Source organism: Pleuronectes platessa, chromosome 12, assembly GCF_947347685.1.
Source record: "Pleuronectes platessa chromosome 12, fPlePla1.1, whole genome shotgun sequence".
Lineage (NCBI taxonomy): Eukaryota > Metazoa > Chordata > Actinopteri > Pleuronectiformes > Pleuronectidae > Pleuronectes > Pleuronectes platessa.
In genome coordinates, this window is record NC_070637.1 from 25,265,814 (window position 1) to 25,293,374 (window position 27,561).

General features: G+C 44.1%; 4 protein-coding genes, 1 long non-coding RNA gene and 1 pseudogene across 6 annotated transcripts in view; 3 read left to right on the top strand and 3 right to left on the bottom strand.

Moving 5' to 3' along the window:
- Positions 1–3,350, bottom strand: part of wdpcp (WD repeat containing planar cell polarity effector) — a 58,270-nt gene extending 54,920 nt beyond the window's left edge. The window contains exon 1 of the mRNA XM_053436161.1: positions 2,862–3,350. The gene's annotated coding sequence lies outside the window, so the exon portion shown is untranslated. The remainder of the gene's footprint in view (positions 1–2,861) is intronic.
- LOC128453522 (malate dehydrogenase, cytoplasmic) overlaps positions 1–8,088 on the top strand; it is a 116,992-nt gene extending 108,904 nt beyond the window's left edge. The window contains exons 1-9 of one of the 2 annotated variants that reach the window (XM_053436477.1): positions 3,603–3,672; positions 4,154–4,252; positions 4,691–4,787; positions 5,884–6,059; positions 6,174–6,296; positions 6,379–6,555; positions 6,643–6,756; positions 6,916–7,005; positions 7,339–8,088. In XM_053436477.1, the coding sequence (XP_053292452.1) occupies positions 3,670–3,672; positions 4,154–4,252; positions 4,691–4,787; positions 5,884–6,059; positions 6,174–6,296; positions 6,379–6,555; positions 6,643–6,756; positions 6,916–7,005; positions 7,339–7,461 (1,002 nt within the window). In that variant the 5' untranslated portion in view covers positions 3,603–3,669 and the 3' untranslated portion in view covers positions 7,462–8,088. Of the gene's footprint in view, positions 1–3,602; positions 3,673–4,152; positions 4,253–4,690; positions 4,788–5,883; positions 6,060–6,173; positions 6,297–6,378; positions 6,556–6,642; positions 6,757–6,915; positions 7,006–7,338 lie in introns of those variants that run through there. The other variant, XM_053436478.1, reaches the window with a different exon arrangement.
- Positions 8,089–8,815: 727 nt separating this feature from the next.
- On the bottom strand, positions 8,816–12,113 carry LOC128453532 (nuclear envelope phosphatase-regulatory subunit 1). Its single transcript, XM_053436491.1, has 2 exons — positions 12,021–12,113; positions 8,816–9,367 (listed from the first exon to the last, which is right to left on the bottom strand). Exon 2 carries the CDS (start codon positions 9,191–9,193, stop codon positions 8,816–8,818), a length of 378 nt encoding a protein of 125 aa, XP_053292466.1. The 5' UTR covers positions 9,194–9,367; positions 12,021–12,113.
- On the top strand, positions 11,765–16,253 carry LOC128453140 (malate dehydrogenase, cytoplasmic-like; annotated as a pseudogene).
- LOC128453538 (uncharacterized) lies at positions 12,959–13,711 on the top strand. Its single transcript, XR_008341515.1, has 3 exons — positions 12,959–13,036; positions 13,109–13,290; positions 13,371–13,711. It is a non-coding gene; the product is annotated as an uncharacterized LOC128453538 (long non-coding RNA).
- A 651-nt stretch (positions 16,254–16,904) lies between the features above and the next one.
- On the bottom strand, positions 16,905–22,844 carry LOC128453141 (protein NLRC3). Its single transcript, XM_053435853.1, has 5 exons — positions 22,656–22,844; positions 21,162–22,427; positions 19,641–19,836; positions 18,930–19,103; positions 16,905–17,367 (listed from the first exon to the last, which is right to left on the bottom strand). The coding sequence occupies exons 2-5, from the start codon at positions 22,225–22,227 to the stop codon at positions 17,358–17,360; spliced, it is 1,446 nt and encodes a 481-aa protein (XP_053291828.1). The 5' UTR covers positions 22,228–22,427; positions 22,656–22,844; the 3' UTR covers positions 16,905–17,357.
- Between the last annotated feature and the right edge of the window lie 4,717 nt (positions 22,845–27,561).

The window sequence follows — 27,561 nt, forward strand, 5'->3', positions numbered from 1 at the left end:
CCAAATACGAGCGCCGCCATCTTGTGTTAATATCGTAGCATAGAGATCCCACCACCCCCACCCATGAGTCAGTCTCGGCTGTCAATCATTATGTTTCACCGCCTCAAACAAAAGAATCAAAATCAAACTCACTGGGGCTGTGACAGTGAATATGGTGTAGAATACGAGAATGTTCACACTCCATGCACATGAATGCATGGAGTGGTGTGTGTGTGTTTGTGTGTGAGTGTTTGTGTAGGTAGGGGATTTGTGCATGTGTGAACTTTACCACTCTCCTTGCCTGTGTGTGGGACAAAACACCCACAATGCCATTTGTTTTCACAGCAGACACACACACACACACACACACAGAGGATCAGGCTGGCGTGGCAAACTGGCACCAGATATTATCGTGTGATGCTGATGTTTTTGGTTTCATTCTGATTTCCTTTTAGCAAACACAAAGTACGTCTAATCCCCTCATGTCAACTTTACCATGACGACCGCCACAAGAAAATAAACACTGGAGTCCAACTTGTCAAATACAGTTACAGCAACAACAGTCTCATTCAAAACGTGTGCGTATGCAAAATCATAACTGACCCCAGTGTCACGTACGCTAAAAGAAAACTGGCAAATCTACAGGGAGTTTGGCAAATTCCACTGAAAACTGAGAGTAACAGTTAAACAGTTAACCTCAACTGTTCCAGAGTAATAAGGAACCTCGTGACCACCTCACTGCTCCTGTGCATCAGAATGAAGTGAGATAGACTCAAATCTAATCGCATGGCATTAAAAACATTAACCTCGAGGCAGCTGCTCTTTTAATCTCTCTGCACATTGAGATCTTTTCACTCTTCTCTAACAGGACGCAGCATTTCTACATTCTGTGAAAGAAAACTTCTCCTCCTCGATCGACCTTTCATGAAGGAATCCCCACATTTTATCTGCAATTTAATTCCAGGATTTGGATCTCAAACTTTTCCTTAATCTTGAATTTGAGCTTAAAATGTCTTTGTACAGCAGCGGTGGCTTCAGGGTTAAGTGGACTGAGTCCAGCTGCAAGTCTTTAGGTGTCGTGGGTCAATAACTGCAGGTCACAGAAAGACAGCTCCTTCCAAACAGACATGATCAGACATGTATGTGAAAGGCTCATATCAGTCGGTTTCCATGAGCTGGGCGATAAATCAGTCGGGCTCCACTTCAGATCGATGTAACCCACCTACAGCACCGTGCCAGCCCCCAGGCAGCTGTGACTCCCATGACAGTCACAAGCACATGCCACACAGAAGGCTGAAAATGTCACCGGAGCTGAGAGGAGAACAGTGCCAACCTGTGGCAGCTGCTTCAAACAGCTCTGAATCCAGCTATCACCCGCTCTGTCTTTAGAGAATGGAAGAGTCTGTGTCACTGGCAGACGCAGGCACAGGAAGAAAAGCCAGTTCTGGGCTTTGGGTAAGACTCTGAGGCTCAGATGCGTTTTTTTTTACTGTTAGACTAAAAGATAGAACGACAGGATGCTTGACAAATACGACAATATTGTTATGATGTGAAAATATCACCCTTCAGATGGAGACTGAGAGCAGACATTGCTGTTTTAAACTAAACTAAACAACATTTAAATTCACTAGATCCAGATTTCACACACCCATGAATATTAGTCCCCTGAACAAACCCTGCCAGACAGTTTAGCGCGTGGTGAGCCCACAGTCTGATGCCAGCCAGGTGTAACATCAGCTCCTCAGGTTATTGTTCAAGGCCATGAAATATTGATGACCACGCTCACCGGATTCTGGGCCTCGACACGGTCCCTCTCAACTGAAAACAAAGATGACACAGAGCAGATACAAATCTCTAAACCCTGATGTTCAAACAGCTTTAGTGATGCATATAGTGGATTATTGACATGTCCAGGTTCAACTTATTAAAGAAGATGGTGAATATCCCTTTAAGAGATATTTTAAATTAAGTGATCAACTACCAGCAGATGTTAGGGATGTAAGACCAGATGTGCACCTCAGCATCATCAAGTGTTTTGGTTTTGTGATCGACGAGGGTACACGGAGGATAAAGGTAAATCTGACTGGCTGCTGGCTTGTGTGGCAGGAGACAGGACAAAGTGATAAAGGCTGGACCATAAAAATATATTATCACAATGTTATTGTCATATAACAAAGGTTCAATATAAATCGACACATTGCTTATGCATTGTGCAAACACATTGAGGAGGTATAAAGATCTACCTCAGATCTGTAAAACATTTTGCCTGGTTTGGGTTTAAAACCACAACCTTCACTCAGTAGTCAAAATCTGTGTTTGACCTTAAAATAAATAATAATGTGATATTTGTTAACTTTTTTATGTTGGCCATTTCATCCAACCCTACAAAATATCATCATTACAAACCAGAGCATTCAATTTACTTTAGTTTAAGAACAATGAAGATACATTCTTTAAACTTTTAGTTAATTAGTTAGAGATAGATATATAGATAGATAGATAGATAGATAGATAGATAGATAGATAGATGGATAGAAAGATAGATAGATGGATGGATGGATAGATGGATGGATGGATAGATGGATAGATAGATATGCAGTTACTTGAGAACCTTATAATAGGAAGGTGCAGGGATTTGGGAAAGTAGTTTAAATTTGTTGAACTTTTTAAAGAGAGAGAGACAACAAGTATATCACTGAATTCAAGGCAGACATCTGTCAAGTTAGTTTGCTGAACTTCCAGGAGAAGGAGGAGGAGGAGGAGAAGGAGAAGGAGAAGGAGAAGGAGGAGGAGGAGAAGTAGGAGGAGGAGAAGGAGAAAGAGAAGTAGGAGGAGGAGAAGGAGGAGGAGGAGGAGGAGAAGCAACAGGTCCATCCACTCACCTCCACAGTGGAAGCTGCTCTTCTTCAGTGTTCTCCAGCTAACTGCTTCTCACCTCACACACAGTTTGTTGTGTCTCTCTGCTGTGTTAACACGTCACACCACTCGAACACACACTTCACCAGGACACGGTGTGTTACCTCCACTGGTCTCCATCAGCTTCGTGTAGTAACACACGTGACTCCTTCAGGACTAGCAGCTAAGCTAACTCCAGCTCTCCATGCTAGCTCGTTGTCTGCAGCACTGGTCGCTAGGCAACTGTACGCGCTGCTCTGAAGGCGATGCTAACTAGCATGCTAGCTCCTCGGCGACCCCGTACTACCCCCCCCCCCCCTCCCTAGTCCAGTTACATCACGTTGAAAAGCTTCAGTAATAGCAACGTGTCTTTAACCGACAAACCAAGTGACGTGTTGCGACTAGTTTGTTCTTTTCCGTGAAGAACTACGGAAAGTATGAAAAGAAACTACAACTTCCTGGGTCTGCCGTGTCACGTTCCAAAGTGTCGCAATCACGAGAGGGCACAGCCAAGGGCACCAGGGCGGAGAGTGTTCAGAGGGGGTGGAGACAGTGTAAATGGAGGAGATGGATATATATAAATATATATTATATATATATATAATATATATAATCACCTTGAATAAAGTGGACACGCAGATTTAAATAAAACCGTAATAACGACGGGTGGGGAAAGAGGCCGGCAGGGGGCGGTAGTGCAGCGCGGTGGCTGCAGGCTGCCGTAAAGCCGCAGAAGAAGAGGCGGTGACAGCGGCGGGCGGAGACAGACGGAGCTGAGCAGGTCGTCGTGTGATAATGGTGAGTAGAGCGGACGAGTCCAATCTGTACAATCTGTTGTTTATTACAACGATACAAGAGTTTATTAAGTTTTACAAAGTTTAACAGAGTTAGCTAGTGGGCGGGTCTGGCTCGCTGCGTGACGTAACCAACTAGTTTGACTCCTATATGTTTCAATGACGTTGTCATTCAAAGTTGTTCTTTACTTCCCTTTGAGCTGTTGAGTGACAGCTGGTGGGTGACGTGTTAAAGTTGCTGGTGGTGGTTATAGTTTATATAGTTTATATAGTTTATATGGTTCATGCTGGTTTCTGTTATGTAATTGTTCTGAATGGGGGGGCGGACAATCTATTTTTGAACTTGCTCTACTAAATCCTGTGGACACGAATAGACGCCCAGCCCATTTGTGTGGAACGACCCAACTGTCACATTCATACCTGTCCTGCCCCTGAACCATGCAGCTCACAGGTGTTCTCTCTCTCTCTCTCCTTGTGTCTCACAGTCTGATTCCATTAGAGTCCTGGTGACCGGCGCTGCTGGGCAGATTGCCTATTCCCTGCTGTTCAGCATTGCCAAGGGAGATGTCTTTGGCAAAGATCAGGTGAGAAACAGCTTTCTCTTGTAACACACCCGACGTCCTCATCCCATTAGGTCGTGTCACAAGGCACGTGAAGGACACTGACACCCCCCAGTGAACGGCTGTGTGTGTGTCACAGGTTTTCCAGGTCACATCTGGGTCTGCTGACACTGAACAGATGTCCTAGGAATTGTTCAGATAGCTCAGGCTCGTCCTCTACGTCCTGCGTCCTTGAAGTTCATGAAATGGATCCTATGCCCAGAGTCTTAGGCCAACTTTAAAGCCACTTGATCCCTCTGGCACGTGCTTTAGTCAGTGAGCCACATGGCCTTGGCCTTCACACTCTGCTCCAGAGACAACTAAGTCCTCCACTGACAAGTCACTGCAAGATTTTTAATTTGGTTCCTCATGTTTCATTCATCTCATACCATTCTTCCCACTGCCTGCTTCCTTCTCTCCCAGCCAATCACCTTGCTCCTTTTGGACATAACACCAATGTTACCAGTCCTGGATGGCGTTGTCATGGAGCTGCAGGACTGTGCCCTCCCACTACTGAGAGGTAACCATTTAAAGTGTGCAACAAATAATCGACATAAGGGGATAACATGAGGTATTGTTTTATTCTTATTGATGTACTGGCATCAAGTTTTCCTTAAAAATGTAAACTGTGTTTTTTTACGTCACAGTTTGGTTATTTTAGAAGCTGTTAATCTAAAGATTCAGTTTCTATTGCCGTTCCATGATACACACGTCTCTGCCCTCGACATGTTCCTACCTGTTGGCATGTGTTGTGTAGAATAACGACTTCCTCAAACCTTTCAGCTGCCTGTAGCGTCTAAATGCTGAAGGGTCGTGAAAAGAACCAGCTGCAACACAGAAGTACAAAAAAGAGCTTCACATATATGAATACATTTATACCCACATGGTAAAATGAATGACTGCTACACAGCAAACACAGTCTACCCTCGTGTCTTTTCAATGGTTTACAACTTTTGCAACTACACTAAGTTTAAATTACCAGGGCTGGCAGAGCATCCTTGCATATCTAGGACATAGGACTGACTTCCCTGCCTGGAAAGCTCGGTGAACATGGACCCATCTCTGTAACGGCTGTCATGACATCAGTCGTGAGGCGCCATTCTGCGTCATCTCCATTGTGACCTGGTATTTTTCCTATGGAATGGTGCCGTCCTTTGCTTTGTTTGGACGGGGCTGTGAGAGGCCCCTGTATTAACCAACTGTGCAGCAAAGACAACGCCTCATCCACTGAGATGGGCCCAGCCATACAGGGCAACACTGGTCGCACATGGAATACCTCCCAATCACATTTTTCAAAATCTTCTGCATGCATGACTCAGAATGGATTTAAAATCCTTTTCAAACTATTTCAGATTGGATACATTTCAAATATTCGGTCTTGACAAAAAACCCTTCAGTGCGGTTTATAAACTGTATGAACACGTTTATTCACTTAACTTTTATCTGAAACTTCCAAAATATTCTTAAAAGTAGAAAAACAGACTAAAAAAAAAATCTAAATCTGAACCTCAGAGCAATGACGTATATTAACGTGTAATTTCTAGTTAGAAAATGTTGAGGAATGAAATGTTGTATGTAAACACGCCAGTAATTTCCTTCAAATTCTCCTTCTGAAGAGATTATTCCCACTGACAAGGAGGAGGTGGCCTTCAAGGACCTGGACGCTGCCATCCTGGTCGGCTCAATGCCCAGGAGGGAGGGCATGGAGAGGAAAGACTTACTCAAGGCCAACGTGGCCATCTTCAAGAGCCAGGGAGCCGCCCTGGAGAAGTATGCCAAGAAGACTGTGAAGGTAATAACACAGGCTAATATTTGCAAAGGACACATACGAGAGTCTGTGTTTACTTTTTAAGGGTGATGCATTATTAAGTTTTAAATTAGCTTTTTTTGGCTTGTTTGTTTTCAGGTGCTGGTTGTAGGAAACCCCGCCAACACCAACTGTCTGATTGCAGCCAAGTCTGCTCCCTCCATCCCCAAAGAGAACTTCTCCTGTCTCACCCGTCTGGACCACAACAGGGCTCGCTCTCAGGTGTGTTTCCGTGTCCCAGCGTTCCACAGTGTCAGCCTCAGGGGTTTTATTTCCATTTCTGAATATTCTCTCCGTCCTCTAGGTGGCGATTCGCTGTGGGGTTCCTGCTACCAATGTCAAGAACATGATCATCTGGGGCAACCACTCATCCACCCAGTACCCAGATGTGCACCACTGCTTGGTCAACATGTCCGGTAGTGAGCTCGCCTGCTTCGATGCTGTCAAGGATGATGCCTGGCTCAAAGGAGATTTCATAGCTGTGAGCTGATTATAGCTATTTTTAAAATTAACATGGAAACTAGCTGCACAACTCATGCTAACCTATTTGCTAATTACTGTGTTGCAGACAGTGCAGCAGAGAGGTGCTGCAGTCATCAAGGCCAGGAAGCTGTCCAGTGCCATGTCTGCCGCCAAGGCCATCTGTGACCACATGAGAGACATCTGGTCAGGCACCCCCCAGGTAAACGCCATGTTCAAACATATACTGTTGCTCTAACATTGGAACGTCTGCCTGTTTCTGTAACCAGGCTTCTCATGTTAATCAAGCCTTCGTTTCTGACAGATAACATTTGGCCTAAGCTCTTCCAGTCTAACCAGTAAATCTACCTCTGTATTTTAGGACGAGTTCACCTCTATGGGCGTGTACTCCTCTGGAAACTCATATGGAGTCCCAGCAGACCTCATCTATTCATTCCCGATCCAGATCAAGGTGAGACTGGTCTAAACTTGGTTTGATAACAGCTAGTTGATTTGTAGCCACAGTTCACATATAGTTCTTCTCTATTTGTGCAACAATGAACAACTTAAAGACTAAATTAGTTGAGTTTGTGGGTGTGGTCAATGCACCTGTAGCCTCGTCAAACAGTGATGTCACGAGGTGCGTGAGTTCACCTGCACACAGCAACATGATGAACAGTTAAACCACTAGAGGTCGGCAAAAACAAGATTTTCAAGCGTGAGGGTATTAAATTAATAAAAAGGTTTGTGTGTGTGTGTAAAGTGGAGAGGATTGTTTGTCAGTAACACTTTGTATTTGCTTTAGGACAAGAACTGGACGATTGTGGACGGCCTGGCCATCAACGATTTCTCCCGATCGAAGATGGACGCCACAGCGGCCGAGCTGATCGAGGAAAGAGACATGGCGGTGTCTTTCTTGGGGGTATGACTAGACCCTGCAGGGCCTGACCAGCACCTAGAAGGCCGCAAAACTCCAGACGCACGCCTGTGACGAAGCACTCCACCAACCCCTGCAGTAGTGTGTGTCTGTGTTTATGAGTGTGAAGTTGGGATTTACCCTTTTGTGTTGGGAAGCAGCAGTTATGAGATGGTTATTGGTTATTGGCTTTTGTTGCTGGTGTTTGTTCTCACATGTTTTTAATACTGTTGGAGATTTTATGGTGTGAACAGTGAAGACACAGTAATCATTCAGGATTACCAGACTCATCCTGTCAGGTAGCAAAGCCATTTCCACCAGAAACCTACTCACACTGAATGACTCTGTCTGTTGTTTATTGGAAAAAAAAGAATGCATCCAGTTTTAATTAGGTTTTGGATTATTGCATTGGTCTCATATTCAGTCGACACCAGAAACAGCTTTTCATTGTACATCGTGACACACAAGTATCTCCACTCTAACTATAGTCCACCTTTTGTTACCAGCTTGTTTCCAATATATTTTCTCTGGGGTTAAGTGAATGGATTCTTGTTACATGAAGTCAGTGATGCACTAAGTCCTCAAACACTGGAATGGAAAACGTTAACAGTTGAACAATAAAAAAGATTCAACAATGAAGTTGTGTTCCTTTTGTATCATCTTAGTGACAGACAGCTGAGCAGCTGATCAGTCAGACAGTGATGCGACCTTTTATAACAAAATGTTTATATATTAAATCAGCTGGTTTTACCTATTGTATTGTATATGTTTGTGTTTGAGACAGTCATTGGTTATTTTTGCATTTTACAAGGTTGTGTTTATTCACATTTACCTCAGTCTTGTGTTTAAATTATCTGCAGGATACTTGTGGAGATTATACAAAACATTCTATCAAAATAGTCTTAAAATTGAAAGCTATCTCTAATGGTGGGCCATTACTTTTAATTATATTTACTGGAGGACCAGATTTAGCTGTTTAGATTTTGTCTTTTACTATTTTCCTGCCACTGCCATGACAACCGTGCAATACCACAATGTCTTTGACTTTTTTTTCACATCTGGAGAATTTATTAAGTAAATAATTTAAAAAATAGAAACATTTTGATAAAATACCGAATTAGCAACAGAAATAAAGATATCTGAAGTCATCCAGACGGAATACAATATACCAAAGGTTATGTGAGCAGATCCGCAGCTTCAGTGAGGACATGGACGCAGCAGCACTGGTTAAAGGGCCTCTCTGTTCTTTTCTCCTGTCTTTCCCATTTCATTGGTCATGATAACGAAGTACAGGTCACCAAACAATCACTGGATAAGATCGGCCGAGACCCGGGAAAGTGTCGGAGCAGCCTACAAAAAACTTTGGTTACTGGATGTTCGCTGCTGGGTTGAGAATAAGTTGCCCCGTCTCATCACAGGACATGTTGTATTCTGCTAAAACTGTCCGACATCGAGCAGCGATAATTGACGGTGCCACAACTCGTCTGTGTATTCCAGCAAAGAAGAGGACTATGAGAGTGATGCAGCTGATTGTGAAGAAGGGATGATTCCACAGTGATGAAGAGAACGAGACCTTCTGTGTGTCAGGGTCTATGAACCACTTCCAAGCCCCAGTAGCCGTACACACAGACACCACTATCAGAATCATTCTCCACCTGAGTGTTGCCGGTTGCAAACTGGAGATGTACTCCATCAGTCTCCTTTCAAATGCCTTCAGGTCTTCGGCCTGTTCCAAGGAATTCATGTCTGCTTCTTTCTGCAGCCTGAGCCGCTGCCTCCGCTCGGCTGAAGGACGGGCAACACTGATCAGTCCTGTAAGAGACACTCCTCCACACCTGAAGCTGAGTCCACCTTTACCATGGAGAGGAAAGACTTACTCAAAGCCAACGTGGCCATCTTCAACAGCCAGGGAGCCGCCCTGGAGAAGTATGCCAAGAAGACTGTCAAGGCTTTATATAAAAGAGCACTTCAGAGGATTCATTAATGAAAGAATTCTTCGTGGTCAGTTTGCTTTAATGTCATTGTCAGTGGTCAAAGATTCCTTTGATGTCTTAGAATGTTGCAAATGTGAACGATTTATACGATCTGGAGAAAAACAAGGCAGTGAGTGTTTTGACCTGGACAGATCTATCAGTCTGTACGTCCTGATAGCTCCACCTACTGCCAGAAATAAGTAAGTCTTTTTACAACTTCCATTCAATTTACATCAAATGTTCACCGCGTGGTCTTCACTTGATGGCGTGGACCGTAATGCGTGATTAATGGGCTATTCAACATTGCGTGAGGGACACAGGAAGTGAAGCGTGCAACACAGAGCAGAGTTCGAATGTGCTCCAGAATACGTACATTTTCACCACTTTAAAATTTTCTGCAAACTTTGGTAACGATTTGATCGTTTTGAACCCCTCAAAAAGCCCCTTCTTTTGCCTGAAATATTTTATAATATAATAATAATCCTTATAATTTCAATAGGGCCGCCCACTGTTCGGTGCTCGGACCGAGAATATTTGCTCATAGGATGCATATGTGCTCTGCATTGTTCATCTACCTCTTCCAGAAATCAAATCATAAGCTTGTCTTTCTTGCTCTCAACAGAAGTCAAACATGAAGACATGTATTTAAACTCACAGAATCTAACATTGAGCTTTTGTTCTATAGATGCCATGTGTATACATTGAGACGTCTACAATGGTTATACAGGTGAGTATACAGCACAAGCAATGCTTGAAATAACTGTTGCCTCTATTTCCTGTCTTATCCTGTGTGCAGGTCTGGCTCGCTGCATGACGTCACCAACTAGTGTGACTCCGAAATGTATTAATGTCGTTTTGTCATTCAAAGTTGTTCTTTACTTGCCTTTGAGCTGTTGAGTGAGAGCTGGTGGGTGAAGTGTTAAAGTTGATGGTGGATATAGTTTATATGGTTTATGCTGGTTTCTGTTATGTAGTAGTTCTGAATTGGAGGGCAGACAATCTATTTTTGCTCTACTAAATCCTTTTATGATGAACAATCAGCCCTGGGACAAGTTCGTCAAAGTAAAAATGTGGAAAATGTGGAAATGGCCACTTAATCCCAAATGGCGGGCTTCCTTCTGTGTTTTTCACAATGCATCTCTAGACTTTGTTGTGCGTCTGGCATTGGTACACCTGTTTCTGCTGATATGCTCTTTTCCCATATCAGCAGAAATGTATTACCTAAATTTCGTATTCTGCTGAACAAACCAGAGTTTAAAATGATAAAAAACAAGAGTCGGGTTCACAAATGCTGAAACAACCTATTTGAGAAAATAAAAAACTATTTTCTCCATCCACTTTTCAAGTACAAGGTTTTCACCATCATCTGCTCCAACGCTACAAGATATAAACATTTCTTCAGATGGCGACCTAGGAAAACTGACACGACAAACTGTACCTTTCTTCTTACACGTTTTGGAGTGACGCTTTGAGTGTGTTTACACAGATGTAATAATATCCAACAATGTCTCATCCTGTGTATGTAATTCACACGTCACATACTTATCAATAAATTCAAGTACCTCCTCATCTGTGTTTTTATCAATGACAGGTGCATCCCCTATCCAAAACAAACTATGAATGTGTAGTGAGCCACGTTGCTGGAATTCCACGCGATAGTAATAATCAGTTATGTTACCAAAAGGATTTCATGGACATGTCAAAACCTCCCTCAAAAAACAGCAAACAGTTCACGTTGTGCTCCCTGCCAAAAAGATGGGGTACCTCTGATAGGTTTAAGAAAACTAAACCCATCATCATATTCCAAAAACCTCTTCAAACCCTCTTAATTATTCGATACTTCTCCAGTAACTTTATGAAATGTGCCACATAGTCCATTCCTCGAAGCTAAAGATACACACAACACAACTTGTTCTACCTCTGACAAACATATTTCGTTGAAACGAAAAGACACCTAGCCCATTTGTGGTGAACAATCAAACTGTCACATTCATACCTGTCCTGCCATTGATAACCATAAAGCTAACAGGATTGTTCTCTCTCCTTGTGTCTCACAGTCTGATTCCTCACTTAGAGTCCTGGTGACCGGCGCTGCTGGGCAGATTGCCTATTCCCTGTTGTTCAACATTGCCAAGGGAGATGTCTTTGGCAAATATCAGGTGAGAAACAGTTTTCTCTTGCTCATGTAACAGAATCAAATTCCTCATCCCATTAGGTTGTGTCACAAGGCACGTGTAGGATACTGACTTTTAATTTGGTTCCACATGTTTCATTCATCTCATACCATTCTTCCCACTGCCTGCTTCCTTCTCTACCTCTCCCAGCCAATCACCTTGCTCCTTTTGGACATAACACCAATGTTACCAGTCCTGGATGGCGTTGTCATGGAGTTGCAGGACTGTGCCCTCTCCTTACTGAGAGGTAACCACTTTAAGGGTGCAATAGATAATTTACATAAGGGGAAAATATGACGTATTGTCTTATTCTTTTTGATGTTCTGGCATCAAATTTTCCTTAAAAACGTTAAATGGCTTTTTTACGTCACAGTTTGCTTATTTTAGTAGCTGTTAATATAAAGTTTCAGTTTCTATTACATACCTCTCTGCCCTCGACATGTTCCTTCCTGTTGGCATGTGTTTTGTAGAATAACGACTTCCTCAAACTTTTCAGCTGCCTGTAGCGTCTAAATGCTGAATGGTCGTTCAAAGAAGCAGCTGAAACACAGAAGTACAAAAAAGAGCTTCACATATATGAATGCATTCATACCCACAGGGTAAAATGAATGATTGCTGACTGCTACACAGCAAACTCAGTTCTATATCGTATTGGCCTCGCCCCTTAAGGCTATCGCTAGTGGGTTCTTTCTTGCGGAAATGCGCAGCTCTGAAAACTTTGGTCCACGCCCACCTACTGTGAGCCCCAGCCCTGGTCTCACCTCGTATAAATTGGGCTGAGACCAGGCGATCGGTTCCCTTTTTTCTTCAGCGTACCATGAGTAAGCACGAAACAACTTCCACGATGACTTCTTCCATCTGCTTGTGTCCGGTCTGTCAGACCGGCTACATCTTATCGTCTGACCTGCAAGTTGTACCCTGGTCCAGATCATGCTGGCTTGGCAATTACTCCCGGAGCCAAGTGTCCTTACTGCAAGCTCCTGTCGGAGCAGGAGAAATGCAGGCGAGCCAACGTTTATGCTGAAATCGCCGGAGACGGTTTCTCCGCTCCTGGCTTTTGCCGCTTAGATGAAGCGATTGATTTCTTCGAAAAGCAAGGATCTGGGAGACTTCTCGATCCTTGCTCTGATCCTGCTGCTCAAGACTCCGACGATCCACCTGCAGCTCCCCTCCTCGAGCTGGATGGGTCGGAATCCTACAGGGCAACACTGGTCGCACATTGGATACCTTCCAAACATATTGTAGCAGGATGGGCCTTTAATTAGTGCTGCAGTACCGGCCTATCACGGTTGGTTGCGCTGTCTATAAAGGTGAGTGGTTGTGCACTGGGAGCCCTCTTGCCTTGGAGCTCCAGACTGCCCCGCCTCCTGTTATCACCGCACCTGGCCGCCTCACCTGATCGCCTTTTTTTAGCTGGGTCGTGCAGCTCGCCGTTGTTTGGTATGTAGTTGTTTGCGTCTGTGTACCTTCTAAACTTTGCACAAGTCCTCAACATTGGCTTCCATCCCTCAGGCAGTTCATTGGCCGGGTCTTCCTTCTCCCGTATCGGCCCCAATTGTAGGGCATGCGAGTGTTTTCCTCCTCTGCCGGTTGCAGCGGGGAGCGATCAGCTGATCGATCGAGTTGCACGTAATTGTGCTGCTCGACGCAAGTGATCCCCTTCCTCCCCTTTGATGTTCATTCAACTCCTGACGGTATGTGGATAAGATGACGCTAACTCAAGTTACCACAGTTGTTGTTCAGCTTCTAGAACAAATGTATTTTTCTATGGCAGGGTTGACGTGTGTGTGGGCGGTTTCTGCCAGCACGTTTCCCCCCCTCTTCACGCTGCTGTTGGCCGGCTGCTGTTTTGCCCACTGGCTTATATAGCCAACACATCCATCCTACTCTGCATCTCCTACTGTGCTGTACCTGCCACCGAGTATGGTGACTGCTGCCTCATCCTCAGTCTCATCTTAATCTATTCAGTTAACCGACTTCTAACTGATCTTATTGATGATATTATTTGTGTTTTGTGGTTTGCTTTGCATGTTTTTGGTTTAATTCGTTTTCTTAGTTATTTTGGTTTGGCTTAATTGCTTTACCTATTTATTTGGATTTATCAGTTTGGATAAATCTCCATTACTTTGATTTAATTTCTTTGTTAGTTTTCTTTTGTTTGCATTTATTGAGTTTGTTTAAGTTGCGGGTTGAAGTGATTTAACCCTGATTTAAACCCCATTCAGTTATTTGCCCTCCCTTTTTTGTATTTTGTGTTGTGTGTGTGTGTGTGTGTGTGTTCGCTTTAGTGTGGTTGGGTGAACATATTTTATTGCGAAGTCATGTTTAAAGATTGTATATATTAATTAAAAGGAATTGAAATTGTATGCTGGACCCAGTCTCAAGCTTTCATTAGTAATGAACTTGTGTGCTTTAACTTTAAGGTTAATCTAACTCTCCAGGTGAAATTCCTGGGGTGGCGTTGCTGGCAACTTGTCACTAGTTCAACTAAAACTTCATCTTATTGGTCCCTCGAACGTCGAATGCCACAATATTTTTCAAAATCATATGCATGTATGAGTCGGAATGGATTTTTAAACAATTTCAGATCAGATACATTCCAAATATTCGGCCTTGACAAAAACCACTTTAGTGTGGTTGATTTCAAAAAGTGTATGAACACGTTTGTTCACGTAACTTTTATCTGAAACTTCAATATTGTCAAAAGTTGAAGAGCACACTCATGAAAATAACTGAATCTGAACCTCAGACCGATGACGTATATTAAAGCATATATTGTAGTTTGAAAATATCGAGGAATGAAATGCTTGTATGTAAACACGCCACTAATTTCATTCAAATTCTCCTTCTGAAGAGATGATTCCCACTGACAAGGAGAGAGTGGCCTTCAAGAACCTGGACGCTGCCATCTTGGTCGGCTCAATGCCCAGGAGGGAGGGCATGGAGAGGAAAGACTTACTCAAGGCCAACGTGGCCATCTTCAAGAGCCAGGGAGCCGCCCTGGAGAAGTATGCCAAGAAGACTGTGAAGGTAATAACACAGGCTAATATTGGCAAAGGACACATACAAGAGTATGCGTTTACTTTCAAAGGGTTATGCATTATTAAGTGTTAGCTTGTTTATTTTTAGGTGCTGGTTGTAGGAAACACCAACTGTCTGATTGCAGCCATGTCTGCTCCCTCCATCCCCAAAGAGAACTTCTCCTGTCTCACCCGCCTGGAACACAACAGGGCTCGCTCTCGGGTGCGTTTCAGTGTCCCAGTGTTCCACTGTGTCAGCCGTAGGGTTTTTATTTCCGTTTCTGAATTTGCTTTGCATCCTCCAGGTGGCGAAACGCTGTGGGGTTCCTGCTACCAATGTCAAGAACATGATCATCTAGGGCAACCACTCGTCCACCCAGTACCCAGATGTGCACCATTGCTTGGTCAACATGTCCGGTAGTGAGCTCGCCTGTTTCGATGCCGTCAAGGATGATGCCTGGCTCAAAGGAGATTTCATAGCTGTGAGCTCATTATCACTATTATACAAATTAACATGGAAACTAGCTGCACAACTCGAGCTAACCCATTTGTTAATTTCTTCACTGTGTGTTTCAGACAGTGAAGCAGAGAGACGCTGCAGACACCAAGGCCAGGAAGCTGTCCAGTGCCATGTCTGCTGCCAAAGCCATCTGTGACCACATGAGAGACATCTGGTCAGGCACCCCCCAGGTAAACGCCATGTTCATATATATACTGTTGTTATAACATTGGAACGTCTGCCTGTTGCTGTAATCAGGCAAAACGGGGCTATGGCAATGTCAAATATTGATAGACTGTACTATATCCTAATTTAATTGTCATAGTATAACCTCAGTATGGTTAGAAGTTTCTCTGTGAGCACCACAGGCAGTTAGATCTTGTCTTACAGGTTTGTTTTTTAGATGATGTTTGTACTTCTCACGTTGATCAATCCTTCGTTTCTGACAGATAACATTTGGCCTAAGCTCTTCCAGTTTAACCAGTAAATCTACCTCTTTATTTTAGGACGAGTTCACCTCTATGGGCGTGTACTCCTCTGGAAACTCATATGGAGTCCCAGCAGACCTCATCTATTCATTCCCGATTCAGATCAAGGTGAGACTGGTCTAAAATTGAGGTTTGATTACAGCTAGTTGATTTGTAGCCACAGCAGGGAATCAATAAGTGGTTTCTTGACAAGTTTGTCATCACAGTTTATGGTTACTCACATTCATTATGTTCTTCTCAATATGTGCAACAATGAACAACTTAAAGACTAAATTAGTTGAGTTTGTGGGTGTGGTCAAAAATGCACCTGTAGCCACGTCTAACAGTGATGTCACGAGGTGCGTGAGTTCACCTGCATACAGCAACATGATGAACAGTTAAACCACTGGAGGTCGGCAAAAAGTAGATTTTCCAAGGGGGGGGGGGGCATTCAATTAATTAAAAGGTTTGTGTTTGTAGAGTGTAGAGGATAGTTTGTCAGTATTTTTTTTCAAAAAAAACACAACACTTTGTATTTGCTTTAGGACAAGAACTGGACGATTGTGGACGGCCTGGCCATCAATGATTTTTCCCGATCGAGGATGGACGCCACAGCAGCCGAGCTGATCGAGGAGAGAGACATGGCGGTGTCTTTCCTGGGGTATGACTAGACCCTGAATGAGTCTGTCTGCTGTTAAGTGGAAAAAAATAATGCATCCAGTTTTTATTTGGTTATGGATTATTGCATTGGTCTCATATTCAGTCGAGACCAGAAACACCGTGACACGCAAGTATCTCCACTCTAACTATAGTCCACCATTTGTTACCAGCTGGTTTCCAATTTATTTTAGTTAAACAATACAAAAATATTCAACAATGAAGTTGTTTTCCTTTTGTTCCCTGTGTATCATCTACTGACAGACAAACACAAACACAGGGGTTTCAGCATAGCAGCTGAGCAGTCAGACAGTAATGTGACCTTTATAACAAAAGGTTTATATATTAAAGTACCTGCATCACCCAGCCCCACTGAGTGAGACATAGGGCTCAGCAATTCACTACTGGCAAACTGGTGTATAATATAGCAGCACTGGTGAAGTAATTTAACCAGTAGCATTTAGTTGTTAGCATAGGTTTAATGGCAAATAAAGCTTTATCTCTCAGGCTGGGCAATAACTTTTAATTATATTTACTGGAGGACCAGATTTTGCTGTTTAGATTATGTGTTTTACTATTTGCAATTTCCTTTACACCAAGGCAATTTCCTGTATGTGAAAATATACAAGGCAATAAAAAGAATTCTGATTCTGATTCTGATTTTCCTGCCACTGCCATGGGAAACGTGGTACCATGCAATACCACAATGTCACCAGGTGAGGACAGTATTTCTCTATTTAACTCACCAACAGCGTCAGGAAAAAGGATGTTACATCTTTAGCTGGTTAATATCACAATGTATCATTTATAGAAATAATTAAAACTAGTCCCTGAGACAGCCCTAAAAGGAAAATACAAATCCTTCGAAATACAACAGGGCAAATCATATGGCCCAGGTAAAGCCATCATCATCATATATTACAAAATCACATATCCCAGCCTTCTCGACAGGTTTGAGTCTGATCCAGATGGCTTCTTCCTGTGTGGAGTCTGCATGTTCTCCCCGTGTTTTCTCCAGCTGCTCCAGCTTCATCTCACAAACACATGCAGATTAGGGGTTGTGTAGATTGGAGACTACACACAAGCTGCTGCTGCTTCAGCCTCTGGATCCACAAAGATCACTCCCACCTGTTGAGAGAAGAAGACATCACTGTCACAGAGACTCACTTCATCAGCTGTGAGTCAGTGATGCAGCTCATCCAGTAGAAAGAGCAGCAGGGACTTCAGTCCTGTTCAGAGGTGGAGCAGCTTCCTCTGCTTCATGTTCACGTGTTGAAATGAACACGCTAAGAGCTCAGTGTGTGTCCTCTGCATGTCAAAGTGCAGAGTGGACACCTGAGAGGTGGATTTACTGCTGTTACAGGTGAAGCCATGTTTCACTGTGTGTTGATGAACATCTGCTTCTGACAAACTGGGACCAGAGGAGACAGATGGACCTCAGCAGAGGTTCTGCTCTGTATAAAGAGCTCCTGGTTACCATGTGATGAGGAGAGGCTTCAGTCCCACTGATCTCAGAGCTGTGACAAAGATCCACCTGATCAGTTCTTCACTGATTAAGTGAGAGGACAAACTGTCTCAGATCAGATGAAGACGACACCGTCTCTGTTCCTCGTGTGAGGCTGTCAGCTGTGGTCCAGCTTCACTTCCTGTTCACATGAAAACAACAACAACTGTCATCTTCACTTCAACTCAATCACATGATCCCAAGCAGCTTGTGGCTCGTCTGATTGGCCGACTGTTGTCTCTCTGTGTCTCTGTCCAATCCTGACGTCTGTCCTCATTGTCCTCTCACAGCTTCACTGAGGAAACACTAAGGCCTGAACTATGAAGACACTTCAACATGTCCAGGAGAACTTTCTGAGATCAGCTCAACTGAACCTGACAGAAAAACACATGATCCAGAATAAAAGAAACTCAGTCACAGCTGCTAAATGCAGGAAGAACAGCTGGTAAAACATCTGGATCATGTCAATGTGTAAGTTACAGCGCCCCCTGATGGCATCTGGTAAAAATATATTATGTGAAGACAATACAATAACGTGTGTGAACGAGATAAGTACCTCGAGGCCACGAGATCTGAATCTAGTGTTTACTAACAAGACGAGTGGAAGAGAAGAAGACACACACTGTCTCACTTACTTTGAAGACACACACTGTCTCTCTGCCTCTGAGGACACACACTGTCTCACTGTCTCTGAGGACACACACTGACTCTGAGGACACACACTGGCTCAGTGACTCTGAGGATACACACTGTCTCTAAGGAAATATACTGTCTCATTGACTGAGGACACACACTGTCTCTGAGGACATACACTGTCTCTGAGGACACACACTGTCTCACTGACTCTGAGGACACACACTGTATCTGAGGACACATATTGTCTCCGAGGACAAACACAGTCTCACTGTTGGAAGTTGACTGAGGTCATCTGGTGTTTTGGGGACAGGATGAGTCTGGAGAGATTGAGATGTTCTGGGTGAGTTAGAGATCAACTGAACCAACCAGACCTTGATTTAAACTTCCCTTATCCGTCCCTTTAAGGAGAGTGTGCACCACACAACAGTGTAGAGTCACTGTGGTCAGTGGGCGGAGCTTCTATACGGGTTGAACCTGGATCTGTGATACTGATTGTGTTTAGTTAAATACTGATGAAAGCAGCGTGGACTGACTCCAACCATCTACTGACCTCAGAGTCTCCAGTCGACAGGTTGGACTCTGCTTTAGATCAAAATGCTCCTTCACTGTTGACTCCTGCAGGTTGTTGAACCTCAGATCCAGTTCTCTTAGATGAGAGGGGTTTGACCTCAGAGCTGAAGCCAGAGAAGAACAGCTGATCTCTGACAGACTGCAGTTCCACAACCTGGATAAAGAAATATGAATATTAGAATGTGTCCTCCTGTTGTTGTGGATCGTCATCATGTCAACACAGACTCTCAACATGCTGCTGACCTCGGTCCAGTCTGTGACCTGAAGATAAATATCAGATCAGACATGTTGGACCATTGTTTCATTCATCAGCTTCTTCTCTGTGTGTTGGTCACTGAGCAGGTTTGTGTAATTAAACACTGTTTAAAGTAGGGATGGCTCCTGACAGTCACTTCCTGTTTGTTTCTATACTTATCAACTGTCCAACGTGTTTCAATAAGAATGTGTCTTATTTTGAAAACCTGAGGAGGACGAGTGCTCGGCCTCAGTTCACATGTTATTTACTGACACTTTCTTAGTGATCAGGAGCAGGTGAGTGCAGGTGAATGGAGTTGATGAGGTGGACGTGACTGACAGGCTGGGTGAGTGACAGATGACTGAGGGACAGTGAGCAGAGCAGAACTGAGACAATTTAAATAAATAATGACCCAATAAGAAAGAAAGTCTGAAACGTGAAGAAGGATTGAAGGACCTCAGAGTCTCCAGTCGACAGTTTGGACTCTCCAGTCCAGAACACAGCAGCTTCACTACTGAATCCTGCAGGTGGCTTCCACTCAGATCCAGTTCTCTCAGATGTGAGGGGTCTGACTTCAGAGCTGAGGCCACGACTTCACAGTGAGTCTCTGAGAGTTCAAAACAACCACGGAGTCTGTAATTAAAGAAAATATCTGTGAGAATAAAATCTGAAAACACAACAATCATACAAAACGTGATTAATATTCCTCACTCCTTCACCCTGTAAACTGCTGCTAGCCCTTCTTTTAAATGTAAGTTGTTGCACTGTTATATGTCATATGTTATATGTTATATGTAATATGTCTACTGCATAGATGTTGCCTGCCAGGTCACAAGAATTTCACTGAGCTGAAGACGCTGTCATTTGTTCATGTGACAATAAACTTTGATTTGATTTGATTTGATTTGATCATGTGACCCTCACCCTGGTAAATCCCCTATTTGTTAAAAACTCCTCAAGAGAATCCTTTCAGATTTGGTCCAAGCGTTAATTCAGACTAACAGAGGAACTCATTAGATTCAGGTCGTCAAAGATCAAAGGTCAAGGTCAAAGAACATGTTTATGGCCTCTTGAACAAGATATCTCAAGACTTTCTTTAGGGGATTTCTTCACATTTTGACTCAAAGAGAAACTGATTCGAATTCAGTGGGCAAAGGTCAAAGGTTACAGTGATCTGAAGTCAACATGTCAGGAACCTGGGGGGAAGAACACTACACTGGTTGGTGGTGTCGTACAAACGCCTTGTGGAGGAAGCTGGAAAACCTAGAGAAAACCCCGCAGACACCAGGAGAACCTCCTCCTCACAGAAAGGCTGCACTAACAGTGTTGACCACTGCAACACCAAGCTGCCCAAAACAATGAGGATCATTTAACACTGAGTGTACTTGAAGAACGACTCATCTCCACTGATTGAACATGTTATTGATCATGTCTGGACTCACCGAGCCTTCCTGCAGTTCCTCACAGCTGGGATCAGTCTCCGTCGACCCTGGTATGATGTGTTGAACTTCTTCAGGTCAAACTCATCCAGAACCTCCTCTGACATCTGCAGCATGTAGGCCAGAGCTGAGCAGTGGATGTCAGAGAGTTTCTCCTCTGATTTGTTCTCTGACATCAGGAACTGTTTCACCTGCTGATGAACTGAGTGGTCGTTCATCTCAGTCAGACAGTGGAAGATGTTGATGCTTCTGTCAGGAGAAATGTGATCACTCTCCATCTCCTTCAGGTTGTTGATGACTCTCTGGATGATCTCTGGATTGTTCTGTGTCCGACCCAGCAGGCCTCCTAAGACTCTCTGGTTGGACTCCAGACTGAGGCCGTGAAGGAAGCGAACAAACAGGTCCAGATGACCATTTGTACTGGTGAGGGATTTTTTCATGGTTCTCTTCAGGAGGTCCTCCAGGGAGAAGGTACTGTCTGTGTCTCCATCTGTTCCCAAGAAGTTGTTGAGTTCTTCTGTGTTCCTCTCGATGTAACAGTGGAACATGTAGACTGCAGCCTGAAACTCCTGAACGCTCAGATGAACAAAGCAGTAGACTGATTTCTGGAATATCACAAACTCTCTTCTGAAGATCTCAGTACAAACTCCTGAGTACACCGAGGCCTCTGTGACATTAAGACCACACCGCTCCAGGTCTTCTTGGTAGAACATGATGTTTCCTTCCTCCAGATGTTTAAGTGCCAGCCTCCCCAGCTTCAGGAGAACGTCCCTGTCAGCCTCCGTCAGCTGCTGTGGAGTCGTCTCATGTCCCTCACCGTACTTGTTGTTCTTCCTCTTTGTCTGAACCAGCAGGAAGTGTGAGTACAGGTCAGTCAGGGTCTTGGGCAGCTCTCCTCTCTGGTCTGTGGTCAACATGTGCTCCAGAACTGTAGCACTGATCCAGCAGAAGACTGGGATTTGACACATGATGTGGAGGCTCCTGGAGGTCTTGATGTGTGAGATGATTCTGCTGCACAGCTCTTCATCACTGAATCTCCTCCTGAAGTACTCCTCCTTCTGGGCCTCAGTGAAGCCTCGGACTTCTGTGACCCTGTCAACACATGCAGGAGGGATCTGATTGGCCGCAGCAGGTCTGGAGGTTATCCAGACGAGAGCCGAGGGAAGCAGATTCCCCCGGATGAGGTTTGTCAGCAGCACGTTGACTGATGACCTCTGTGTGACCTCAGACACAAGCTCCCTGTGGGTGAAGTCCAGAGAAGGTCTGCTTTCATCCAGGCCGTCAAAGATGAACAAAGGTTTACAGACAGCGAGCGTCTCTGCCGTGAGCTTCTGTAACTCTGGATGGAAAACATGGAGCAGCGTGAGAAGACTGTGCTGCTGGTCCTTCACCAGGTTCAGCTCCCTGAACGAAAGCACAGCCAGCAGACCCACATCCTGGTTCTCTAAACCCTCTGCCCAGTCCAGAGTGAACTTCTGCACCGAGAAGGTTTTTCCAACGCCAGCGACGCCGTTGGTCAGGACGACTCTGATGCTGCTCTGCTGGTCAGTGGAGGCTTTAAAGATGTCGTGGACCTTGATGGGAGTGTCCTGGAGGATCTTCATCTTGGAAGCCGTCTCAAGCTGCCTCACCTCATGTTGAGTATTAACCTCTTCACTCTGTCCCTCTGTGATGTAGGGCTCAGTGTAGATCCTGTTGAGGAGGGTTCTACTTCCTGTTTCATCACTTCCTTCAGTCACATGTTCACATCTCCTCCTCAGACTGAGCTTATGTTCATCTGAAACCTCCTGCAGACCACGATCTGCTGAAAGACAAGAAACAATGTGAGAGACAGAGAATCTGAGAGTCTGCTGATTGTTTTCATCAGATACAGAAAAACTACAGATAATAAAAGCTTTTTAACTTTGTGCTTTTATAACGATGTTAAATGTTGATGCTGTATGAAGGAACAAAATAAAACCACATGTGCTGTTGTCAGAAGTGAAGACATCAGCAGACACATGTACAGTGCTGCTCTGACCGGCTGTCTGACCTCCAGCTCCTGTTCTGGATCTTTGTCCACACTGGGGACAGGAGGAGTCTCCTGAAGAACCAGACTGGTGCCAGTATGAGGTGATGCACTGTCTGCAGAACCAGTGTCCACAGCTGGTGGAGACTGGATCCTTGAGGACGTCTTGACACGAAGCACAGCAGGACGACTGCTCCTCCTCAGAAGCTTGACTCCTCTTCCTCTCCCTGTGAAGACATTTCCTGATAACTCACATGTCAAAGTCACAGGTTGTCATCACTTCTGTCAAGGAGGTTTTGTTTTCCCCCAGTATGTTTTTGTGTTGGTCGGTTTGTTAGTGGGATTATAAAAAACAACAGATTACCAGTAAACTTGGTGGAAGGTTGTGGTCTGTGAACCAGATCGGGGGGGGGGGGGGGGGGTCCTCTTTCATAGACATGTTCATAGGACTGATGTTTACCAGTGTGTGGAATTTGGTGCAGATCCAAATCAAAATGAGTCTCTAGTGGATTTCAAAGTGGTTTCATAAGGAGCGTGTTGGTTCTTGGTGGAGGTCTGAGCTCTTTGAGGGATTCTGAGAGATTAGTCACCAACTTCAATGAAGCTGTGTCCTAATGCAGGGGCCACACTAGAGGAAACTAGATCCTCTTCAGAGCAGGTCCCAGTAGAAACAGTCTCTTACTCTGTGGGGGAGGGTCCAGGTTCATTACTGAAGTTTACAGGATACTCTTTGGACATGTTACTCTTCAGAGACAGACAGCTGGACCCTGGAGACTCTGCTCTCAGTCTGTGGTCCTGACCTCTGCAAACACAAACATGTTTTTATTCAGAACACATCTTTCACTGGTTCATTCTCTGAGGATTCAGTTTGGAGCTTCACATGTTTGTAGCAGGTCTCTTACTCTGTGTGTGAGGGTCCAGGTTCATTACTGAAGTTTAGAGGATACTCTTTGGACATGTTACTCTTCAGAGACAGACAGCTGGACCCTGGAGACTCTGCTCTCAGTCTGTGGTCCTGACCTCTGCAAACACAAACATGTTTTATTCAGAACACATCATTCACTGGTTCATTCTGTGAGGATTCAGTTTGGAGGTTCACATGTTTGTAGCAGGTCTCTTACTTTGTGTGTGAGGGTCCAGGTTCATTACTGAAGAATAGAAGAAGATCTTTGAACTGGAAACTCCTCTGAGACAGACAGCTGGACCCTGGAGACTCTGCTCTCAGTCTGTGGTCCTGACCTCTACAAACACAAACATGTTTTTATTCAGAACACATCATTCACTGGTTCATTCTGTGAGGATTCAGTTTGGAGCTTCACATGTTTGTAGCAGGTCTCTTACTTTGTGTGTGAGGGTCCAACTTGCTCTGAAGTGTCCTCGTCCATGTTGCACCGGGCCGGCTGCGGCTCAGTTGTGGTTCAGGCCACGCTGCTCTTCTAGATATTCAAGGTCTGGTCTATTTCCTTCTGGTTCTGCGCTCAGTTTACAGCAGAACACAGTGAAATGATCTTTTACACCAATTTTCAATGTTTATCTGTTGAAAACGTCACAAACACAAATTTTTATTGTGAAATAGATGCAGGGCTTCATAGTTTATAGTACTGGTATTTATTTGACTACACAGGACTTCTTATATACAAGGAAATACAGTGAAATACCATTATTTTGGGATTGACGTTTCAGTCAATCACTCAATTTATTCAGCCATTGAGTACATTATTAAATTAATAATATGAATATATTTTTTAGGGTACCAGCAAAAATAAAGGTGTGGAGGTGTACTATTGTACAAGTAACATTATAAAGTTCCCTCTCATGTAATATTGTTTTATGTCATTTGTAAATCCACCAATAAACCTGCATAGCCACAAACAAATGTTGAATAAAAAAGTATTTTTGCAACTTGAGCATTTCCTAATCTACACTCAGATTAATCGACTACATTAAAGTTAATTAATATAAGCTTGTAAAAGTTCATGTGTCCTTCAACCCCCTGCCACTAAGAGAAGGAAACTCAACATCTAGTATCATGCTCAAGTCATAAAGGCTGGAAATGAATCACAGAACTTTATAGACAGTAACACTGAGAGCACATCAGTCACAGCTTGAACCAGCACTCTGTATCTCCACTCAGTTCTATGGCTTTGTGTCCAAATGAAGGTCAAACATAAGCTCTTCAACTTTATATTCACTTTAAAACTCACACAAAACCAGTATAAAGTCATATATATCGTGTGTGTGTTTGTGTGCGTGTGTGTGTGTGAGTGTGTGTGTGTGTGTGTGTGTGTGTGTGTGTGTGTGTGTGTGTGTTTGTACCTGGCTCTGCAGGTCTATGTTCCTCACACCTCAGCCAGTGAGTCCAGAGCTTTACTGGGATCCACAGTGAAGACTCTTGACTGGTTGGTGACGACTGCTGTAACGTATGATGGTGAAAACACGTTGTGTTATTAAACACTTGATGAACAGATGAAGATAAAAAGTGAAACTGTGAGTTAACTCTGTTAATTAGTCCTTTGAAGGCTCTTTGTTCTAGACCTGCTGTTCACATCTGTCTCTGGGATCCGATCACATGACGTCTGTCACCAGGTGTGAACTGAAAAACTTAGAGTCATGTGATCAGCAGACGGATGTTAACAGCAGGTGTGAGAGTGAGACAGTAAAACTTTCAGAAAGTTGTGTTCACACTCACCTGCTCACTTTCCTTCCTTCTGCTCATCCAGGTGAAAATGGAGTCTGACACTTCCCTGTTCTCATGCTCCTCCTCCCTGTTAAACCAGTTCACTCAGTGATTTTCAATCTCAGTGTTCAACTGGGTGTTCACAGTCCAGCTCATACCCATGGAAATGAATTGGTTCACATTTCATTTTTTATTGTGATGTTATGATGTTGATGACAAACTAAGGATCATGTATTTAGGTCATAATGGACGTTGTGGGATCATGAATCCAGATCTTCTCTTTAACACTGAGTCCAGATTATGAACGTCTCCTGGGACTGAGTCAGACGGATGTTTACACCAGTTGTGAAACCACTTTATGATTGACATCTACAGCGTCCAATGGGTTCAGGGGGGCGTGTCATCGAGCTCTCAGTCAGGCTCCACCCTCTGCTCCTCCAAATATGGTTACTTATGGTTTCAAAAAAACAAGATGGCGCTGAACAAAAGGTCAAAGTGAGGCTTCAGAGCAGCAGCTCACCAACCAGCCTGTGACGTCACGTTGGGTTGATACTTGAGTTCAACTTTATTGTGGAAATCTTCTTCAGAACATTTTACAAACTCCATCACACACGAGGTCACAACAGAGAAATGAATTCACACCTTACAGATTAAAGTGATTTTCTCTACGTCAGGTTCTGATGTTTTCCTTCTTCTTCCTGACGTTGATCACCACCTTCCTCAGAGTCCTCTGCGCCGCCCCGACAGTTTCCGGATCATACCGGGCCTCGGCCAGAAACGCCCTCAACACCATCCAGCTGCACGGAGTCAAGCTGTTCATCTGCATACTGTCGTTCCTCTCGCCCTTCATCAAAATCGCTCCAGTCACCACGTGGCCCAACAACCGCACCACCATCCTCTTCGTCACCTTCGTGTTCACCAATGTTCTGCTCAGTCCACTCATCTACGGCGTCAGAGACAAGAAGTTCACCGGCCACATCAGATGACTCTTCTGCTGTCTGTGCTGCAATGCTGGAGAAAACAAGGTGGTGGAACCTCGGAGAAGATCCAAACAGGTTCTACGGTGAACGACCTTAAACATGGTTTTAAAATGCTATGCTTGATCTGATGATGTCAAAACCTCATGTTTCTTTCAAGGGTTAAAAGACTCATTTGTTTTTTTTAAAGACTAATGAGTCAGATTTAGTGACATCTAGTGGTGAAGATGCAGATGACATGAAACTGAAGAACTGTTCTCTCACTCTCACTTCAAACATGTAGAAGAAACTTTGATCCTCGAGGAGACTTAAGATCAGAGACTTTAAATAAAGATGGCCGACGCATCACTTTAACTGTAACAACATCATGTTAAACAAAAGATAAATGACTTTGATCTGCTGGTTCTGCAGCTTGAAGACATTTTCATTAAAGAGGTGAAAATCTAGCCTGGATGCCAGACGAACTTAGCCCCGCCCACAACATTTTGGTCGGGCAGTTCGGTCTGGAGTCGCTCCATTGGGCTGTGATTATGGGGTGTGTTTCAACTGACCAGGAAGTAAAATTCCTCTTCGCTCAATTGGATAGACCTACAACCAATCAGAGCAACGTAGTATGTGACGTATGCTAAGCAACGCATTGTGAGTTATTTACTAACCCGGGTTCACACCGGACGCTTCAGCGCAGCGCCAAGCCTTAAATAACAGCTGGCTCCCATCCACTCCCATGTTAAAACTTTGTGCCGGTCACAAAGGCTGGCACAAAGCCGTGCAGCGATCTACTGGATCAACGGGTGATATTATTAGCGCTGCCCGGCGGTTCAGCGTCGCTTCAGCGTCCGTTGTGAACAGCCAAGCGCCGGGGCGATAGGGATTAGCGCGGTGCTCTGGCGTCGCCTCCACGTTCTGTGTTCCTCTTTCAAAATGAATGCGCTGTGGATGTCTTCTAAAACAGACTCAATGGCAGCATCTACACATCTCAGCTCGCCAGCGGCAGGCATGTTTGTTGAAAACGAATTCAACCCAAGGGCACTTTGATGACGTGGTTGATTACGTTACCGTTGATCATCTGTCAATCATCGTATAAAGCCCGCCCTGACAATCTGATTGGCCCGGTTGGGCCATAATATTTTCCCAATGGAGCGACTCCAGACCGAACTGCCCGACCAAATTGTTGTGGGCGGGGCTAAGTTCGTCTGGCATCCAGGCTAGTGAAAATCTACACTGAGATATAATACCAAAGTCTGGACACTAGGTGGCGCCCTCCTCACAGACATTG

What these genes read in the sequence shown, in the direction of transcription:
- LOC128453532 (XM_053436491.1), bottom strand. Translation starts at nt 9,193, where the DNA reads ATGAATTCCTTGGAACAGGCCGAAGACCTGAAGGCATTTGAAAGGAGA.
- LOC128453141 (XM_053435853.1), bottom strand. Translation starts at nt 22,227, where the DNA reads ATGAAGATCCTCCAGGACACTCCCATCAAGGTCCACGACATCTTTAAA. An exon ending in TGCAGTCTACATGTTCCACT is followed by an intron (nt 19,837 to 21,161) that starts GTTACATCGAGA and finishes TTATTCTCACAG; the next exon opens with ATATTTTCTTTAATTACAGA. An exon ending in TGTCGACTGGAGACTCTGAG is followed by an intron (nt 19,104 to 19,640) that starts GTCCTTCAATCC and finishes TTCTTTATCCAG; the next exon opens with GTTGTGGAACTGCAGTCTGT.